The following is a 22852-nucleotide window of genomic DNA, read 5'->3' on the forward strand; positions in this document are numbered from 1 at the left end:
TGCCTGGACCAAATGTAGTAAAAGGAGGAAGACACATAGGAAACTGGGGAAGTCGGTGAGTAATATAAAAAGCTTGAAGTTAATCTGGGAACAGTTGTCTGCCTAATATAACTTACATGCTTTCTCTATGCAGGCGTACAGAAAGGGAAGGTGCAGGTGGTAGTTAGAGCCGCTGAGCAATCAGCTGTGCACATTAAACAATACAGAATGAAGGTGTTTATATTGATATGGATGAGAGTTATCATTGGTGCCCAGCAAACCTCAGCCACTATATTAACCTGGCAACCTGGTCACAGGGCAGATTACTGCGTCTGCACCAGTATCTTGTTATGTCTCACTTGATTCACCGTGTACCAGACCTCAGGCTATCCTCTGACAATGAAACTAGTTGCTTTCCAATACTTTTGCTTACTGAATCCCGTGCATTAACCCCCGATATGCTGACAAACACCTTGAACTAAATTCTGTACCCTGACATCCTGGCTTTGATCCTGAGGATTGTTCCTGACCAGACTTACATTACTCTATGGACCAGACCTACGGCTGTGACCCTGACAGAGAACGGTGTAGAATAAGAGATTGTTGTAGTGATTGAACAAGGAGAATAGGTGACTATTCTGTAATAAGTGTTTATTACTCACCTGTGCTGATATCTGTAGGGATTTCCTCCTCCTTACACTGATGCTCACCCCTCACATACATCTCTTCTTCTCCCTCTATAACTTCTACCTTAATATTAGTCAGATCTTCACCCTAAATAACCAATAAAATAACATTTTAATAATATCTGATTTCATTAGTGGAGATTAGACTTAAAAATATCAGTGTAATAGACACACACAGCTTCTCTACAAATCATATAGAGAAATGTCACTTTGATATTATGGTATTTGGAGAGAATCTACATTCCATCTACCTGACACTCCTGTGGGACCCTGTGATTTTCCTCTGTACTCTCCTGTAAATAAAGAGGACGGGGACATCTCTCTGGGGAAGTTCTGTTACTGGATCCATCTATAGGAAACACACAGTGACTGAATACATTCTTTAGGTGTGATGATCAGATGATTTTAGGTGGCCTTCAAAGCAGCTTTTCTCTTTACAATAAACCGCAGTCTCCCTTACCCAGTGATGTGAGGGTCCAGTGATTGTCCATCATTACATTCTTATAAAGACCCTTTTGTTCTTCTAAATTATCCCACTCCTGCATGGAGTAATATCAGTGAGCAAAATGAAGGCACCGTAATAGGGCTTTGGGTTCAGCTAAATCCTTCTGACACACGGGGACATCACGCTCACTAGATGTTATCTTCACTATTGTGTAATCCTGTGTATGAACAGAGACATCAATACAAAGGTAAATAGAACTCCATCAATGTGGAGCTCTTACGGGTTACATGTGCACAATATACAAGAGGGGTCTATTTTGCAAGTACAATCCCTATCCTATAGGTAACCATTTCCTATAGACGCTCTCTAGTAAAGTGTATAAAGGCTTTACCTTTCCTGCAGCTCTCCTGACAGTTTGGCTGGCGGTCCGCTATCTACAGCGGCACCTACAAATGTATCATCAGCATTTAACAGAGTACTGCTAAAACCAAAACAAAGTGATGGTGGGGACTGGACGAAATCAGAGGACTCCGTTCGGGCGACACAGGGAAGATGGCAGAACAAAGTATAATATACACTCTACGGGACAGTGAATATAGGCCACAGTTACAGATAGAACAGGGGTTGCATTTGTAAAAGCTCTTCCATCTCAATTGTAAATATTAAATACAATTAAAACTATACAAAAAGTCGTATCTATCAGTGATAGAAAAACAACATACTATAGTCAGTGTAATATAACCCAACTTTTGTGGATTTGGGACGGATACATTTATCTCAGACTATGTACCTGTTGCTCATTATTATAGCTGTGTAAATGAGAAGACAGACACCATTATATCACAGCTAGATGTTCCTCTGCTGTTGGAGTTCTCTTCTGACCATCAGCAACCTGACATCAAACCAAACTGATCAGACATATAATTGCAGCAGCCACCGGCCAGCTAGATGTGCCCCACAGCCCCCTCATAGCAAGCGGTATAACAGGTTGTCACATATTCCCTGTGTATGACTTGTTTCATCCTTTATGTTTCTTCCCTTGTCCTGTAAGGCCACTTATTTTCTACCCATTGAAAAATTTAAATTCTAGCATTGACTTATGCCTCATATTAGAGCTCAATGAATATTTAATTAAGATTATTTATCAAGTCCTGTTCATCTTAATATTATGCAACAATTGTTTTTCGGACTGTTCACAATGTTCTTTTAATAAAATATTGTAACTAAAAAAAAGAAAGAGACAAAACAGATGCCATCCTGTAAGCCAAGAGAAGATCATGGGAAGTACAAAGTTTAAAAAAGACTCAAGAAGGCGGTCCTGAGGAAACACCTGCTCACCATGGCTTTGTCACGGATGGCTTACTGGAAATAGATCCCTAGGCTCTGCTGAACATGGCTAGGACCACCCACCACAGGCGCGGAGTCAAACAGGCAGATTGCTTTCACCAGGAACCCCCGTAAGGTGGTATGGTCTTAGCGGCACCAAACCTGCAGGTCGCGGTCCCGCGAGTGGGTGAACAACAGAACAATGTGGAGGAGACAGGTGAAGCAGGTAGAAACAATGGAACCCACAGGTAAGTGGTATAGACACAGGAACAACAATAATATATGCTGAAGGTCAGCAGCCAATGAGTCACTAGGAGATTAGGTGCTCTGCAGAGTAACAGTGAGAGAACAGGAGCTGTCATAATGGTGTACTCAGGAGTAGATAGTAGAGATACTGGAACAGCGGTAGTTCAACACTAGACATAGGCTGAGAACACACCGAAAAAGCGCAGGTAACTCAGGACAACAGCTGAAGCATCATAGATGTAGTAGCGGCTCCGGGAGGCAGCAATGAGAGAACAGAGGCTGTCACGATGAAGTACTCTGGAGATGGTAATGTAAGTACTGGAGCAGCGATAGTTCAACACGACCAGAGGCTGAAAGCAGACTGGAGTAGCGGAGGTAACTCGGAGTAACAGTTGAGGAGTCACAGGTGTAGTAGCGGCTCTGAGTGGTAGAGATGAGAGAACCAGAGCTGCCACGATGAAGTACACTGGAGATGGTAAGAGAGGTACTGGAGCAGCGATGGTTCAACACAGGCCACGAACTGAGAGCAGGCTGAAATACACGCAAACCACAGGGAGAACAGGAACCAGAACCACAGGCTGCAGGAAGTGAGCTTGAAGAACAGGCATCAGACAGGTGAATCCAGGAGGTTTAAATGGTGCTCCAGAAATGCTTAGCCAATGAAAAGTGGGAGGAGGCCCTGAAGTGCAATAGACTTGCACCTACGCAGATCTGATAATGTTACGTCTCACTGGAGACAACTACCAACCGGTATTGGCACTGGCCTTCCCAGGGCGCGGAGTTTAACGGACCCCCCGGTCTTCTCCAAGAACCGCCGCAAGGCGGGATAATTTTAGCTGCCGGAGGCCCACAAGTCGTGGCCCCTAGGTTAGCCCACCAGCATGGCAGAGAGATAGTAGTAAGGAGAACGGTTCTGGGAACACAGTAAAAGGCCTCGTCTAGCTGGATATTAAACAGCTTAATTGTAAGAAGTAGGAAGCCACACGTACCTTGCTGTCTAGTAGAGAGGCACGAGGAGACAAACACGAGAGGAGTCAGGAACTGTAGCCGGTTCGGTACACAGAAGGTCAACCAGTGCGTGTTGCCAGGGATTCAGCAGATGCAGGGTTAATCAGACAAGCCGGGTCGGTACACAGAAAGTCAGCCAGTGCGTGTTGCCAGGGATTCCGCAAATGCAGGGTTAAATAGACAAGCCGAGTCTGTACACAGAAAGTCAGCCAGTGCGTGTTGCCAGGGATTCAGCAGATGCAGGGTTAAACAGATAAGCCAGGTCGGTACACAGAAAGTCAGCCAGTATTCACAGGGAGAAGTGCACAGGGAAAGCACAGGGATCAGGAGCAGCCAGACAGTAAATACACGTGCTGCTCTGACACAGGAGAGTGTCAGAGTGAAGACTAAATAGTGGGGAAGTTTGAATTCCCCGCCTCTCAGCTCACATAATCAGACAGACCAAACAAATAGTGGAGAAGTTTGAATTCCCCGCCTCTCAGGTCACAGGATCGGACAGACCTAACAAATACTAGCTGAATGAATGAATGAAATGTGGGTGACACTGAAACATGGCAGTTTCCAGATCAATGGAATGCAGGTAACGAGACAGGTACTATTTGCGGGACCGTTACAGGCTTCCAGAAAAAAAGGACACTCTTACCAAGACTAATGAACTATCCATCAAACTCCATCATTTAGAAGCGAAACACAAAGTGACCCCTAACCCTGCTACTCTGACTGATCTCTGTGAGACCAAAGTGAGGCTTGATCTTATCCTTTCTAGGCAGGTAGCCAAATGTCAAATGGCTTCGAAAAACTTTTTATGAGAAGGGGGACAAGTCAGATAAAGTTCTTGCACCTCGTCTACGATCGACTAGGACTTACAAAATTATTGTCATGCTCTGTGATTCATATAACCAATTGATCCATGACCCTGCAGCTATAAGAGCTTTATTCCAAGACTACTATACTAACCTCTACAACCTATCAACCCCCAATCCCATTCCAATACACCAGACTAATTCCACATAAAAACCATCAAGGAACAGAAAAACAGTAAATCCCTTAGAACTGATGGGTTCATGACGCGTATTAAAATAAATTTTCGGGTCTGCTTGCTCACCACCTGCACTCTCTTTTTAATAGCGCTCTCCAAGGAGACCCCTTCCCTCCTGAAATGCTAGAAGCCAGGAATGTAGTGATCCCCAAGAAGGGTAAGGACCCGCTAAATTATGCTAGTTACAGGCCCATATCCCTCCTTAGTCTCAATTTAAAAATATATGCTAAAATGTTTGAATACATTCCTGCCTTTCCTGATCCATCACAGCCAGGAGTAATGGCATGAGACAGGGATGCCTCCTGGCCCCTGTGATACTTGCCCTCATCATCGAACAGCACGCGTTTCAAATTATATCCAACCCTGATATTAAACGTATGCAGGTGGGTAGCACCAACTCTAAGGTTTTTCTTTCGCAGATGACATCCTGCTTTTGTTGACCTAACCAGCAATCTTCCTCCCCAACCTCTACACCTTTCTACAGGCCTACGGCGCTGTCTGGGTTTACAAGATCAATTATTCCAAGTCGGAAGTCATGCTGTTCCACATCTGCCTTCGGGAAGCCAAGACCCTCAAAACCAACTTCAGCTTCATTACTCACCTCCCGGTATGATCTTCTCTTTCATTAGAACTTCCCACCCCTCTTTTCAGGATGCAAACTGACTCGGTCTCCCAGAATCACCTTGTTGTCTCCTTGCTGAGCAGGATCATAGATGCTAAAATGAATATTATACTGAAATGGCTTTACCATTTACAGAATTTAACTGTACCCGACTCCCAACTTGCCAATATCCAAAAGTCCCTCATCCACTTTATCTGGAATCATAGAACCCCAAGGACTTTGGCCACTGTCCTGAAAAGATCGATCCCTGGAGGAGGCAGGGATCTTCCTGATATTAAACTTTACTACCTGGCTTCGCACTTCTCTCAAACCGTTGCCTGTTGTGCTCCCCATGGCTCCACCTCCTTGCTTGATATATATAAACTAATCCTCTGCCCGACCTGACTCCCCTGTGGAGCCTGTCCACTACAAACTGACCCACTACCAACAAATCACTCTCTACTATGAAATTTAACACTAGACTCTGGTTCCTTTAAACTGAAGTTCACCTTATTAATATCTCCTTTGAACCTCTATCTGGGAAAACCCTCCGTTTCCCCCTGGGTTTTCCACTACAAGATACTGTGGCTGGACTCAAGTGGGCCTTAAGTTCCCTGTAGATTTTTACAAACAGGGTCTCCTTGGCGGAGCTTCAACAAAAGTCCCCATCCCAGATACGCAATCCCTTTGAATATTTCCAAATTCTCCATTTTCTACGCTCCCTGCCCCATCTCAAGTACTCCTGAGATCTTGCCCCTTTTGAAAACATTTGCAAGCAACACCCCTTAGCCGAAGGCATGATTTTCCAACTTTATAATATTTTTCTTGACACGGCCCTTCCTTCTCTGAGATCTCATGAAGTTGAATGGGAAAAGGACCTTGGACCTCCCCCAGACGATGAAGAGTGAGAAGATATGAGATTGGGGATAGCTAAAATAAACCAAAATAAAAGAAAAAGAGCCCTCGTATAATACTCCCATGAGACTTAACAAAATGTTTCCTTCCTACTCACCTGACTGTTGGCGATGTTGTGGTCACAGGGGCTCTATGCTACATATATGGTGGACCTATCCGATTTTAGTGCCCTTTTGGGACTCGATTCATGGATTCTTAAATATTCTATTTGAGCCCCCTGTGGCGAAGGATCCCTGGATATTTCTGTTGCGTTACCCTCCCCCCTCCAAGACCTTGACAAATCATCCAGAAAACTGACCGCACACATATTGGTGGCTTCCATAACCCTCGTAGCTATGAATTGGAAAAACACATCCCCTCCGTACCTCTCTGCACTCAAAAAAACAGATCTGGCATGTTGCAGCCATGGAGGAGATAACCTACTACTTTCATGACAGGGGAAATGTTTTCAAGCAAGTCTGGGCCCCCTGGTTGTTTGTGAAACGTAGACCCCCATCTCTCCCCGTCTCTGTGTCCCAACTTCCTTCGGTGTCTCATGAGCGGTGGTCGGTTCCTCTCCTGAGTTCCCACATCTTCTTTACTCTCGGCCAACTCTGTACTGCTAACTTTGAGGTTATCCACATTGTCCTATACCTGTACCCCCCACATTGGACCCTGCATTCCTTCCCCACAGTCAACCACATCTCTACTGATTTAGTCAACTACTGTTGACTGTAAACCTTTTGAATAAAAAAAATGTGGTCATCTGTTAGTGTCTCCAGGGTCTCATTTTGTAATTTCCCTGTGATATCTGTTATCTGACCTATGACAGGTTGGACCTCCTATGTCACCCTGTCTGTTCTGTTGCTGGGGACCGGCTGGGCTTGCCTTGCCACAGTCCCCTTACTTTCTCCCAAATACGCCCTCTAATCCCAGTAGGAGTGGGCTTTTGCTGCCATCACTAGGCTCCTTAGCGGCACCTAGAAACACGTCCTTCTGGGTAACTTTCACTGCCAGTGTACACCCTTGCTGGTACACCTGGGCTGGTACCCCTGACCTCTCGCCTTACAATCAGGGTTGCTGTGGATGGATCCCCACTGGCCAAAGCTGCAGGGTAGCGGGCAGAGCATTGGTATTGGATGCAGGGTCGGAACCTCAGAACAGCTGGATAACGGATTAGATTGGGTCTAATCTGTAGGTCACAGAAATTACATCAGGTAAGGAGGTGTCATAGCAGGCTCTTGAAGCAGTGATGTTTATTAGCTCAAGTGTCCTAATAAGGACAGTTACACACACTAGTTTAAGGTACTAGAGATCTCCAGAAGTACAGAAGGTATAATAATTCATGGAAAACAGTGCTTTTTTTTATACGGTTTTGGACACAGCCTGACAAAGGGTAAACCAGCCAACTTTTTCGACCAGGCCCCAAAAGTCTGAAATATTTCATTCAGGATGTGAGATGTTCTTTAAACTTTGATTGTAACTGCAATTTATATTTAACAACATGTACACTAAACTGTGATATCCTAAACCACATTGTTCAGAGGTTTCCTTTCACTTTAACAAGGCGGGACAACAGGTAATGACTCCCTGCTGAGCTTTCAGGCTAAAAAGACATGTTGGTCACTTCATATGGATAGAATTAACTAGCATGAGGCCTGGCAATTACATAAATTGGCGCCCTGCACTATTAATTTGCATGAATTTATACAATACGTTATTTATAAGTGATCCAGCCACAAGTTCCCCACAAAGCTTTGTGAAGACACAGAACATAGGATCTATATGATAACGAGTTATGTAGAACATCTGTGTTTAAATATTATAGATGCCACCATGTAAAAGAAAATGTCCCATGTAACCGCTACAAGGAAACATCGCTCTACATTTTATAAAGAAACACAAAATGATCCAAATACTAGAAGGATAATATAATTGTTTCTATAGAGAATCATACAGAGGCTGCCACAAATAATATTGCTGAAATACAAAATAGTATAGGAAAGTGTCCAAAATGTATCTGACATTTAGGGTTATATTTACTGAAACTGCGGATTTGAAAAAGTGAAGATGTTGTCTATAGCAGCCAATCAGATTCTAGCTGTCATTTTATAGAATGTACTAAATAAATAAAACTAGAATCTGATTGGTTGCTATAAACAACATCTTCAATTTTTCAAAACCGCAGTTTAGTAAATATACCCCTTAGTCTCAGTGTTGCATCTTAGAGACCGGAATCAACATTCCCAGAAACCCCCAGATTCCCAGTTTTATTAACATAGATAAGAGTAATGTCACTGTGACCCTCCCAGAAATGGAGAGACAGGAGAGGAGAGAGGAGGGGAAGTAGTAGCAGTGGATGCGTGAAGACACAAAAGAAGAGTATTAGTCGAAGCTCTATACACACGAATAATCCCCATATCAGTGTGTGTTGGAACTTATTATTCACCATATATCACTGTACAGTCCCCTCTCCTTTATATAACAATTATAATCTCCCATATCAGTGTGTGCTGAGAGTTATTACTCTCCATATATCACTGTACAGACCCCTCTCCTCTATATAATAATAATTTCCCATATCAGTGTGTGCTGGGAGTTATTACTCCCCCTATATCACTGTACAGACCCCTCTCCTCTATATAATAATAATCCCCCATATCAGTGTTTGCTGGGAGTTATTACTCTCCATATATCACTGTACAGACCCCTCTCCTCTATATAATAATAATCCCCCATATCAGTGTGTGCTGGGAGTTTTAACTCCCCCTATATCACTGTACAGACCCCTCTCCTCTATTAAATAATAATCCCCCATATCAGTGTGTGCTGGGAGTTATTACTCTCCATATATCACTGTACAGTCCCCTCTCCTCTATATAACAAGAATAATCCCCCATATCAGTGTCTGCTGGGAGTTATTACTCCCCATATATCACTGTACAGTCCTCTCTCTTTTATATAACAATTATAATCCCCCATATCAGTGTGTGCTGGAAGTTATTACTCCCCTTATATCACTGTACAGACCAATCTTCTCTATATAATAATAATAATAATAATAATAATAATCCCCATATCAGTGTGTGTTGGGACTTATTACTCCCTATATATCACTGTACAGTTCCCTCTCCTCTATATAATAATAATAATCCCCCATATCAGTGTGTGCTGGGAGTTATTACTCCCCATATATAACTGTACAGTCCCCTCTCCTCTATATAATAATAATAATAATCCCCCATATCAGTGTGTGCTGGGAGTTATTACTCCCCCTATATCACTGTACAGACCCCTCTCCTCTATATAATAATAATAATCCCCCATATCAGTGTGTGCTGGGAGTTATTACTCCCCATATATAACTGTACAGACCCCTCTCCTCTATATAATAATAATCCCCCATATCAGTGTGTGCTGGGAGTTATTACTCCCATATATCACTGTACAGACCCCTCTCCTCTATATAATAATAATCCCCCATATCAGTGTGTGCTGGGAGTTATTACTCCCATATATCACTGTACAGACCCCTCTCCTCTATATAATAATAATCCCCCATATCAGTGTGTGCTGGGAGTTATTACTCCCATATATCACTGTACAGACCCCTCTCCTCTATATAATAATAATCCCCCATATCAGTGTGTGCTGGGAGTTATTACTCCCATATATCACTGTACAGACCCCTTTCCTCTATATAATAATAATCCCCCATATCAGTGTGTGCTGGGAGTTATTACTCCCATATATTACTGTACAGACCCCTCTCCTCTATATAATAATAATCCCCCATATCAGTGTGTGCTGGGAGTTATTACTCCCATATATCACTGTACAGTCCCCTCTCCTCTATATAATAATAATAATCCCCCATATCAGTGTGTGCTGGGAGTTATTACTCCCATATATTACTGTACAGACCCCTCTCCTCTATATAATAATAATAATAATCCCCCATATCAGTGTGTGCTGGGAGTTATTACTCCCCCTATATCACTGTACAGACCCCTCTCCTCTATATAATAATAATAATCCCCCATATCAGTGTGTGCTGGGAGTTATTACTCCCCATATATAACTGTACAGACCCCTCTCCTCTATATAATAATAATCCCCCATATCAGTGTGTGCTGGGAGTTATTACTCCCATATATCACTGTACAGACCCCTCTCCTCTATATAATAATAATCCCCCATATCAGTGTGTGCTGGGAGTTATTACTCCCATATATCACTGTACAGACCCCTCTCCTCTATATAATAATAATCCCCCATATCAGTGTGTGCTGGGAGTTATTACTCCCATATATCACTGTACAGACCCCTCTCCTCTATATAATAATAATCCCCCATATCAGTGTGTGCTGGGAGTTATTACTCCCATATATCACTGTACAGACCCCTTTCCTCTATATAATAATAATCCCCCATATCAGTGTGTGCTGGGAGTTATTACTCCCATATATTACTGTACAGACCCCTCTCCTCTATATAATAATAATCCCCCATATCAGTGTGTGCTGGGAGTTATTACTCCCATATATCACTGTACAGTCCCCTCTCCTCTATATAATAATAATAATCCCCCATATCAGTGTGTGCTGGGAGTTATTACTCCCATATATTACTGTACAGACCCCTCTCCTCTATATAATAATAATAATAATCCCCCATATCAGTGTGTGCTGGGAGTTATTACTCCCATATATTACTGTACAGACCCCTCTCCTCTATATAATAATAATCCCCCATATCAGTGTGTGCTGGAAGTTATTACTCCCATATATCACTGTACAGTCCCCTCTCCTCTATATAATAATAATCCCCCATATCAGTGTGTGCTGGGAGTTATTACTCCCATATATCACTGTACAGTCCCCTCTCCTCTATATAATAATAATCCCCATATCAGTGTGTGCTGGGAGTTATTACTCCCCATATATCACTGTACAGTCCCCTCTCCTCTATATAATAATAATCCCCCATATCAGTGTGTGCTGGGAGTTATTACTCCCATATATCACTGTACAGTCCCCTCTCCTCTAAATAATAATAATAATCCCCATATCAATGTGTGCTAGGAGTTATTACTCCCATATATCACTGTACAGTCCCCTCCCCTCTATATAATAATAATAATCCCCCATATCAGTGTGTGCTGGGAGTTATTACTCCCATATATCACTGTACAGTCCCCTCTCCTCTATATAATAATAATAATCCCCCATACCAGTGTGTGCTGGGAGTTATTACTCCCATATATCACTGTACAGACCCCTCTCTTCTATATAATAATAATAATCCCCATATCAGTGTGTGCTGGGAGTTATTACTCCCCATATATCACTGTACAGACCCCTCTCCTCTATATAATAATAATAATAATCCCCATATCAGTGTGTGCTGGGAGTTATTACTCCCATATATCACTGTACAGACCCCTCTATATAATAATAATAATCCCCCATATCAGTGTGTGCTGGGAGTTATTACTCCCATATATCACTGTACAGTCCCCTCTCCTCTATATAATAATAATCCCCATATCAGTGTGTGCTGGGAGTTATTACTCCCCATATATCACTGTACAGTCCCCTCTCCTCTATATAATAATAATCCCCCATATCAGTGTGTGCTGGGAGTTATTACTCCCATATATCACTGTACAGTCCCCTCTCCTCTATATAATAATAATAATCCCCATATCAATGTGTGCTAGGAGTTATTACTCCCATATATCACTGTACAGTCCCCTCTCCTCTATATAATAATAATAATCCCCCATATCAGTGTGTGCTGGGAGTTATTACTCCCATATATCACTGTACAGTCCCCTCTCCTCTATATAATAATAATAATCCCCCATACCAGTGTGTGCTGGGAGTTATTACTCCCATATATCACTGTACAGACCCCTCTCCTCTATATAATAATAATAATCCCCATATCAGTGTGTGCTGGGAGTTATTACTCCCCATATATCACTGTACAGTCCCCTCTCCTCTATATAATAATAATAATCCCCCATATCAGTGTGTGCTGGGAGTTATTACTCCCCATATATCACTGTACAGACCCCTCTCCTCTATATAATAATAATAATAATCCCCCATATCAGTGTGTACTGGGAGTTATTACTCCCCATATATCACTGTACAGACCCCTCTCCTCTATATAATAATAATAATAATCCCCCATATCAGTGTGTGCTGGGAGTTATTACTCCCATATATCACTGTACAGTCCCCTCTCCTCTATATAATAATAATAATCCCCCATATCAGTGTGTGCTGGGAGTTATTACTCCCATATATCACTGTACAGCCCCCTGTATATAAGAACAGTATAATATTATATTACATATTACAACACATATAATGAAGTATGGGGGATCTCACCCTTTCCGGAGGTCACGTGTAATAAGCGGGCAATAGAGGACGATATGACTACAGTGCGTCTGAGAGACTACATGAAAATGGCCGCCGCTGGTCTGCACTGTTATCACTATCTGTAGTTTCACTGCTCGGACTACAAGATAATGGCCGCTCTCTAGAACACAGGAGCAGTAACTACATTATCTTCTCCCTACACTGAGGACAATAGTGTATTATTATTACTATGTATTATACTCCCCTCTGCTGTTTCCACTACATAACAGCGTGAGATCCGGGCTCAGTGTTGTGAACAGAATGTTTTACTTCAGATGTATTGTATCATGTTATATGTTATACTATATACCAGGTACATGTCATTTATTATATGTATAGTAATCTGTATGTTGTATAAGTATTGTATCATGTTATATGTTATACTATATACCAGGTACATGTCATTTATTATATGTACAGTAATCTGTATGTTGTATAAGTATTGTATCATGTTATATGTTATACTATATACAATGTACATGTCATTTATTATATGTACAGTAATCTGTATGTTGTATAAGTATTGTATCATGTTATATGTTATAATAAATGACATGTACCTTGTATATAGTATAACATATAACATGATACAATACTTATACAACATACAGATTACTCTACATATAATAAATGACATGTACCTTGTATATAGTATAACATATAACATGATACAATACTTATACAACATACAGATTACTGTACATATAATAAATGACATGTACCTTGTATATAGTATATGTACAGTAATCTGTATGTTGTATAAGTATTGTATCATGTTATATGTTATACTATATACAAGGTACATGTCATTTATTATATGTATAGTAAATTGTATGTTGTATAAGTATTGTATCATGTTATATGAGCATTGTAGCTCTTATATGTCATACTATATACAAGGTACATGCCATTTATTATATGTACAGTAAATTGTATGTTGTATTGTATCAATTACATTTTATGTTATATACAGGGTGCATACCATTTATCATGTGTATGTGAAGTTATACATATACATTAAGTAGTGTAATATATATATATATATATATATATATATATATATATATATATATATATATACATATATATATATATATATATATATATATATATATATATACTGATCAGCCACAACATTAAAACCAATTTGAAACAAACCTAAACAACACACTGAAAAACTATCACTATTGGCATCAATTAACCACAATTGGCAGAAACTACAGAAGCTGCAAACTACAATAATATTATAATAACATTTAATTACACATGATACATTTCAGCAAATAATTGCATAAAAATACATTAACATCAGCATATAATAACCATAAAAATAATAAAGACTGTTGGACGTGGATATTAAGAAATAATCGCCCCTTATATCTTCTTATAACGGAGCTCAGCTTCTAATAGTGATAAAGGATCTGTTAATACTGAGGAAAAAAGTTTCACATTTCAAATCAGTTTCTTTTTAGCTTCAGACACATATTCCATTTAGAGGTAACACATGCTCTGTATTAATTACCCGTGACCTGGGATTTTTGCATATCTCAGTACCAGCTTCCTCACTGAAGCAAAATATAGGAGGTAAACTTTAAACTGGAAACATGCATTTTGTATCTTGTAAGGAGACAAAACTACTTATTAATTACCCACACAATGGGATTCTTGTTCAAACTAAATCTTAATCAAATCCTCCCAACAATCATCTCAGGTGGCCACCTGTAAGACCCTCTTCTGCCTCTGTAATGTAAACTTTAATCCACTGAACAAGCCTCCAGTCACAGATCCAAACTTCGAAGTCTTGCTCCACTTAGGTAAGTGTGATACATTGTATTTTCCCAAGCGGTCTAGAAAACAAAACAGCTCTGATCTGTTGAGGCATGGACTCCACAAGACCTCTGAAGATGTCCTGTTTTATCAAGCAGCAGATTCTTTAAGTCCTGTAAATTGCGAGGGGGGGCCTCCATGGTTAGAACTTTTCCCGCACATCCCACAGATGACATCTGGGGAATTTGGAAACCAAGTCAACACCTTGAACTCTTTTTCATGTTCCTCAAATCATTTGCGAACAATGTTTTGCAGTGTGGCAGGGCGCATTATCCTCCTGAAAGAGGCCACTACCACCAGCGAATAACAATGCCATAAAGTGTTGTTCTTGGTCTGCAACAATGTTTAGGTTGGTGGTACGTGTCAATGTAACATCCACATGAATGCCAGGACCCAAGATTTCACAGCAGAACATTGGTCAGAGCAACACACTGCCTCCGCCGGCTTGTCTTCTTTCCATAGTGCATCCTGGTACTGTCTCTTCTGATAGTGCCATGTCTTCTCTGAATGATGCACGTGCATATAGCTGTCCACATGATGTGAAAGAAAAGATGAATCATCAAATCAGGCCACCTTCCTTCATCACACGCCCATGGTAGGTGCTTTCGGCGGTGGACAGAGGTCAGCATGGGCACTCCAACCGGTATTCGGCTGTGGAGCCCCCATACATACAAACACATATATATATATATATATATACACCATTGTATGTACTATATATACATGCGGTCTTGGCAAACACACCTGGTATAGTCCCACCCATCTGGGCTCTAGCACGCTTTTTCTCTGGTGAGCTTTGATCAAGACCAATAGAACAATCTTGTAACAGCAATAGGATGTAATTTGGGTTAGTCTTACAATAAGCAAGTAGGTAATCTCCCATAAGTGTAAAGGAAAGGCATCTTTCACCTTCCTCCATCTCTTCTCATTTCAACCATACCACACGATCAGCAGCTGTACAGAAATTCCAGTGGCTAATGTCAGCTTTAATATCCACGACTGATAATGCTTCTCCCTTACAGTAGCCGCATACACTTTCCCCACCAGCAGCTTCAATTGTTATAGCAATACCTTATGTATCAGTATTTCCCCGCACCCTTTAGCTTGTAAGCATTTGGGCAGGTCCATCTTTACCTTCTTTTTCATATCATTGTATGGTATTTATTTGTATCGCAATCCCCTCAATGTACAGCTCTGTGTTATATGTTGGCTCTTTATAGAGGATAATAATAATTCTTCCCATTAGTATCTCATTGGAGGACAGTATATTTAATCTAGAGGTGTGTAACTCGTAGCCAACAGTGCTGGGGACAAAGCATAGGACCATATAAATTGAGTATCATGCCAAATTTTGCAGTCTTGCTCTTTGGAGTATTATAAGATCTGTCTACTTTCCGACTCCCTTGTGGGTGAAAGGGTCCATGTCACGAACGCCCAGCCTGTCCTAGCTACAGCAATCTGAACCGCTGGCCGTGACTGGTGTCACCTTAGTCACTTAGCAATGAATGCACCTTTTCTGCCACCACAAATGATTTATTATGGGGTCCTTACGTTTATCCAAACCACTTATTAATGTTTCACACTTAAATCATGTACACATGTAGCATGAGCCTCCCTGGGCTTCGGAAATTCACAAAGAATCACGGAGAACAGACTAGATTAAATTCATTTAATCTGAAAAAAATGTTTCCAAGGCTTAATTACAAAAAAAGTTTATAACAAGACATACAATACGTTGCACAAATAAGTTTCAGAAAATGAAATAGGAAACTACTTACTAGTTAAGACTTGGGGATATATTTACTAAACTGCGGGTTTAAAAGAGTGGAGATGTTGCCTATAGGAGCCAATCAGATTCTAGCTGTCATTTATTTAGGACTTTCTACAAAATTACAGCTAGAAGCTGATTGGTTGATATAGGCAACATCTATACTTTTTCAAACCCGCAGTTTAGTAAATATACCCCTTGGTGTGTGTGAGGGAGCACAATTGAGAAAAATCGGACATTTCAGTCTTGATAGACCCCCACATGAAAATGCACATTGTAATGTCTAAAGCAGAAGATTTTAAACCCTTCTTACATGGCTCTTCACCCCCACCTTAGGAATTACATTTTCAATTAAGTCAGATTGATTCCCAAAATGACAGCTTTCTGAAGTAAATTATCTATCACTAAGATATATGTTTGGGCACCTCAGAGAATCTCTCACCTCTGCTCTGCTTGAGTGGCTAGATGGTTTACAACTATGGGGCTTCAAACTCCTCCAAGATCCTTATCTATCCTGGGCCTGGCTAGTTTCAAAAGATTATTGACACTTGCATAGGTTCAGACTTGTCATCTAGCAAAGTACACATTGAGATTACATTACAAGGTTACATACAATATACATTGTCATACCTGAATATTAAGGGAAAATAACAATAATACATAATCGTCATAGTGCATACACTGGTTTTTTATACCTTCTTCATTACCTGTCCTGTAAAATCTGTTCCTAACCTTCCTTTAACAATTTCTTAGCACCTTTACACATGGATGTGCTTCTATCTTCATCTGTATAAAAGAAATGCGTGTAGTTAAAAAAATATTCAGAATAAAAGAATGTCGAAAACATTTTATTGTCTGTTCTGCTGATATTATACTGCTGACAGATCGCACATTGAGAGGTAATTACCCTGCCTGGCGTTTCCTCTGACTCCGTTTACTGAACAATCCATCCTCCACGAAACCTTTCTATTACATCGGTGGGCTAACCTAGGGGCCGAGACCCGCGAGCCTCCGGCAGCTAAAACCTTCTAGCCTTGCGGAAGTTCTTGGAGAAGACCGGGGGCTCCATTAGACTCTGCACCCTGGGAAGGCCAGTGTTAATACCGACTGATGGATGTCTCCCGTGACATGTAACAATTACACTCTTTTTCCCTCAAAGCCTTGGAGGCTAAGTTGGTGTTATTCACCTGTATCTTCTGGAAAACAAACTGTGTATTCAAGGGTCATCCATCTTGCCAGGTAACCCCTGAGGTGTATAAGTGTATAGGGAAAAAGGTGGAGGAGATGATTAAACTACAGGTAGTGATCCCTTCCAATAGTCATTGGGTCACAGTTGCAGCATTTGTTCCTAAAGAGTATGGGACCACCTGTTCTGTGTGACTCAAAGGGATCACTGTTACCAATCCCTACCTGATGCCCTGAGTGGATGAATTGTTAGATAAACTAGGGATGGCCCACTCTGTGTCCCCTGTAGAGTTAAGCACTAGACATTGTCAGATACCCCTGACCAAGAAAGCACAGGGGCAATTACATTCATCACTCCATTTGAACTTTCTCAGCTTGAGGAGCTCACTGTAATGCTGCCTGGATTGAAGAATTGGCCACTTTTCTACAAATGCTGAACCACATTCTGGAGGAATCCTACTTGTACCCGGATCTTTAGTAATTCCTAAGCAAATCTCCTCCATGAGCTTTTACTCGGGACAGTGGGACAATAGCCAGGGGCGGGCTGGGCCGGGGGGCAGGGGGGCATCTGATGTGGCCGCCTGTGCGCTGGGAAATACTCAGTGCGGCTGAATGGTGAGTCCCAATAACACTGGGCGTTCAGCTAATTATATATAAAAATATTGGATATATATTCTTTATTTAAATATACTATATTTTTTACTTTAATTGTATTTTACAGTTACTGGCTACTATATAAACTGAAAGTTAGCTAGATGGCATAGGATTGTTTTTATCAGTTGGAGCAGCATTGTATTTTTAATGTGCAGTATCATTGCTAGTTTTAATGTGCAGTATTAATGTTAGTTTTAATGTGCGGTATCAATGCTAGTTTTAATGTGCAGTATTAATGTTAGTTTTAATGTGCGGTATCATTGCTAGTTTTAATGTGCAGTATTAATGTTAGTTTTAATGTGCAGTATCATTGCTAGTTTTAATGTGCAGTATTAATGTTAGTTTTAATGTGCGGTATCAATGCTAGTTTTAATGTGCGGTATCAATGCTAGTGTCAATGTGCGGTATCAATGTTTTTTTGAAAAACAATTTGACTAGACTAAAAAAGTGTATGTTGAAGGCTTATTGTTTTGTTTTGTTTTTGTTTTTTTAAGTAGTCCTGAATTCAAACATTTGCCCCCCCCCTAAAAATTATGCGTCTGCCTATATATATATATATATATATATATATATATATATATGTGGGCCGCTACTTATGGGCCAGTGCTGTGTGCTTGCCCCCCGTGCTAAAATTTGCCAGCCCTCCCCTGACAATAGCACAACTACCACAGCATTAAATACACCTCTACAACTGTGCATGACCCCACTCAGATACCTTGTCCCTCCATTAGCTGTCTTATTGTCTCCTACTTGGTCTGGCCCATCTCCATGTGTCTTAGCCAGTGACAGGCAAATACCCATAGTTCCTGATTGAGCTAACCAGCACAGATAGCATAGGAATTGCTGGTTTGGAATATAATATCATGCTCGGGGAGGGCTAAGGTTGTGGACTGAGAATCCTTGGAAAAAGAAGAATAAGAATAATATATTGTTCTATGAGTAAGCGTCAGCAAAACGTATGTTAGGGAGTTAGGGAGCGTCAAAGGAAGTAATTTTAGAGAGACAGATGGGCAGAAGATCGGGGACAGACTTTACATAATATGTATTGGTTGGATCTAGTATAAATGCATCTGTTTGTATAATAGAGTTTAGACTTTATATGATAATATAAACTCCGTATCTCTGCAGATAATAGCGATTGCCTCAAGCATTATCACAGCCATGAAAGCTGTGCAATGCATGAGGACATTGTAGCCTATATATGGCAGAAATGATTCTAACAAATAAAAATGGAGTTCATCATTACAACGCCAGATACCTGCATTTCACACGCATTATAATAATGTATATAATGTTGGGATATAATAATCCCAACTTTTAGGATCTCTCAGATAACAGTGACACCTGCCCACTGTACACTCACTTCTATTAATCTTAGCATATTTGGCTTTTATACTATTTTTCATGGGTATGATCCTAAAAATGTATAATAAAAATGAGAATAATTCACATTTGAGTATATTGCTGGCCGCAGTTCTACTGGTTTGGGTTCAGGGTCCATCACATCTACCACCCCTGGTAATGGGAAGATGTTTCTATGAGATATCGCAGACATTGTTTCCGGTCTAGTCCTGGAGCAGCAAAGATGGTCTATCTTGGGTTATTTCAATGCATGGGTCGATGATAAACTCTCACACGTTCGCCAAGACCTTCTGTGCCCAGCGAATGCTCTGGACCTCACACAAGTTATTCCTTCTGCTATGCATAATAGTGGTAACATACTTGGTCTCGTTAGAAATCACTGACCTAATGATATACCCAGTTACCTGGTCAGACCGATACCTTATTTGGTTCTCAGTTGTAAACCCTCAAAATAGAACTTTTCCCATGGAGCTGACCAGGTGTTGTCCAATGAGGGGTGTTACTTACAAGGCTCTTACCACCAATCTGGATATCTGAAGTAATGTAATGTACCTGTCAGTATCCTTGTTCTCTAGTCCATTAATATAATAGGGATATGATGGCTGCAATGGACACTATCTTCAATGTTTGTATACAACCCCACATACAACAGTGTTAAGCTCCTTGGTTTGATGGCAGTACTGGTGAACCTGAAGACTCACATGTAAAATTAATCAAACATACTAAAGAATATTAAGCCACAATCATCCGTTAAGAAATCAGAGTTCCTGTCAACATAGTACTGAAACTGTCCTGGTACATGTGCTTAATGATCTTCTGATGGCCAGAGACAGAGGCAAGTGCTCGATCCTCCTGGACCTCTCTGCAGCATTTGATACCATGGACCATGGGATTTTAATAGAGAACATGAGGAATTTCTGTGAACTGGATGGCACAGTCCTTAGCTTGTTCAAATCATTTCTCACTGGCAGGGTGTCTTCAGGTGTATACTCATCTGCACCAGTGTCATTTGCTCCGAGTACTAAGAATCCAATACCAATCCTAAATGGCTGTTTAGTGGAGCTCTAGGAGTGGATGAGTGGCAGTATGCTGAGATTGAATCCTTATAAAACAGGTATTTATGATAGGAGCTCAATGCCAAATAATAAGACTGCAGCTTGGCCAACTAACTGAACTTAAGCTTGGGGGGTTGGAGTTGTAAAACTCATCATGTGCAGGATCTTGGTGTTGTACTTGATTGTAGTTTGACATTTAAACATCAGGGGGTAAATGTATCCGGTTTCCCGCGAGATGAAAAAAACGGACTTTGATACATTTACCCCAGGTTTCAGCTATGATGGAAGCCTTATCCTTTCATCTGAAGAACAGAGCCAGCATTAAGCATTTGATTCCCTCAGAAGATCTTCCTACACTTGCATTTGTGGCCTCAAACCTGGACTACGGCAATGCACAGTAATTTGGTCTGGTTTAATGAAAGAACTGCACAGCTTGGAGCGATACAAAATGCAGCAGCCAAACTGTTACATAACCAGCCCTGTCCCTGCCACATAACAGCTGTTCTTCAATACCTTCCCTGGCTGCCTGTAAGATGGCAAATCTATTTCAAGATTGGCTTATGGACATTCAAAGCCCTGCACAACCAGAACCCTGGATATTTGAAACAGCTTCTTATTCCCTATACTCCCTCTCACTCACTTTCATACACAGATGAAGGACTACTAACTTCCTAGAATCTCCAATACCTCATTTGGGGGTAAAGCTTTTAGCTTTGTGGCTCCTACTATCTGAAACTCACTGCCTCATACAAGAACCCTCCTCAATACATCAACAAAAACAGACTAATGAGTTACTTATTTACTGAAGCATTTCATTAATGCCTCTTCATTTAAAAAAAACAAAAACCCAAATGCTTAGCTCTCTCCTGTACTTTGTTAATCTTTTATATGTTTGGTGTTAGGCTGCCGCTCTCGTAATAAACTTACAGAACTAGCGGTAGAGGTTTTTGGCTATAGCAGCCTCCTTTCCCATAGAGCTTGATGTGCTCACAGGTACTCGGATGCCCCCAGGTCATAACTTTTATTGTAGTGTAAGTTTATTAACGAAGCAAAGTGTCAGGGCCGGAGGAGGCAGTTCAGAGGGTAACAGATGGTCAGACGTAAGCCGAGGTCAGGGGTCCGAAGCAAGCAGAGTAGTCAAAGACAGGCCAATGGGTCAGGGTTGGCAGCAAGCAGGAATATCCAGATAACAAGCAGAGGTCAGGGCAATCAGAGTTCTAGCAGGTCCAAAACAAACCAACAGGAGATCAATCAGGAATCAGCAACTCAGCACACAACAGGTCAGCAATCCACAAGGAATAAAATGCTATAACCGGCAGGGAGGCTAAGCCCTAAATACTCAATACAGCCAATCAGAGACAGGCAATTGCATGGCATAATAAGCCCCCCAAGTGTGGCTTAATAAATTAATTTAATCCTAATTAGACCGCAGGCTTAATAGAAGTCCCGGCGCACGCGCCCGACTGCCCTGTACTGCCGGGGCACGATAATCTGACAGATCGGCGTCCGGCCGTTGCCCTAGCAACGGTCGTCATAGAGACGGCCGGAACGCCAGAGACAGAGGGAAGCGAGTCGCAGCATTGTCCGCTCCTCGTAACATTTTGTAGATATTTTGTACAGCTGTTGGTTTTAATTTCAGTTTTGCCATTTTTATGCATTACTTTCTGCTTCATGTGAGTACTATTGCGGTCATCCATATATAAATACTTCAGAGGGTCTGTGGGTAAGACGTGTCTGCTAGTATTTATTGGAGGCAGATTTATTTACAAGTTTGGCATTTCCTGCCCATGAGCGTTGCTTTTTTAGTTTTTATTTTAGTGCAGAACAGTATGTAATATTTAGTAATTTTATTGTGATTAAGACTAACGTGACACAAAGCATTATGGGCAGTGTAGTCTTGGTACTATGTTTATTAGTTCGAAGTGTACAATTTTTTACACTATTATTAATACCTCATATGTATTATTCAAGGTGATTATGTATGTTTTAATACTTCAAACAGTAAACCTAGTTCCTTCTGTGTTTTTTTAATATGTTGTGACCACACAATTAGTGCTATAGACAGGTTGTCTGGATTCCTTCTTCTAGTGAAGGCTATCAGTCCTGTTTAGTGATATACGTTATGTTTTGTAGGGGTCGTGTCTTCAATAATCATATTTATTCCAATTTGTTTTTTGATAACAATGAAATGATCTTAAGTATATTTTTCACTGGCATATAAATGTCTGTTTATACTATAGCACATATGTAATTAGCAATATGCTAATCCACAAGGGGATTCAACACCTCCATCAGATGGTCCTTTAAACCATGAAAAAGACCCCTGCTTTATAGGTCAAAACGCGT

At 40.8% G+C, this 22852-nt stretch overlaps 1 protein-coding gene across 1 annotated transcript in view; it reads right to left on the reverse strand.

The window, feature by feature from the left end:
- Positions 1–22852, reverse strand: part of LOC142160021 (uncharacterized) — a 139266-nt gene that overhangs the window by 44302 nt on the left and 72112 nt on the right. The window contains exons 10-11 of the mRNA XM_075214941.1: positions 917–1014; positions 642–753 (exon numbers count right to left, since the gene is read on the reverse strand). Coding sequence (XP_075071042.1) covers positions 642–753; positions 917–1014 — 210 coding nt within the window. The remainder of the gene's footprint in view (positions 1–641; positions 754–916; positions 1015–22852) is intronic.

Source organism: Mixophyes fleayi, chromosome 6 (genome assembly GCF_038048845.1).
Source record: "Mixophyes fleayi isolate aMixFle1 chromosome 6, aMixFle1.hap1, whole genome shotgun sequence".
In the NCBI taxonomy this organism is placed as follows: Eukaryota; Metazoa; Chordata; class Amphibia; order Anura; family Limnodynastidae; genus Mixophyes; species Mixophyes fleayi.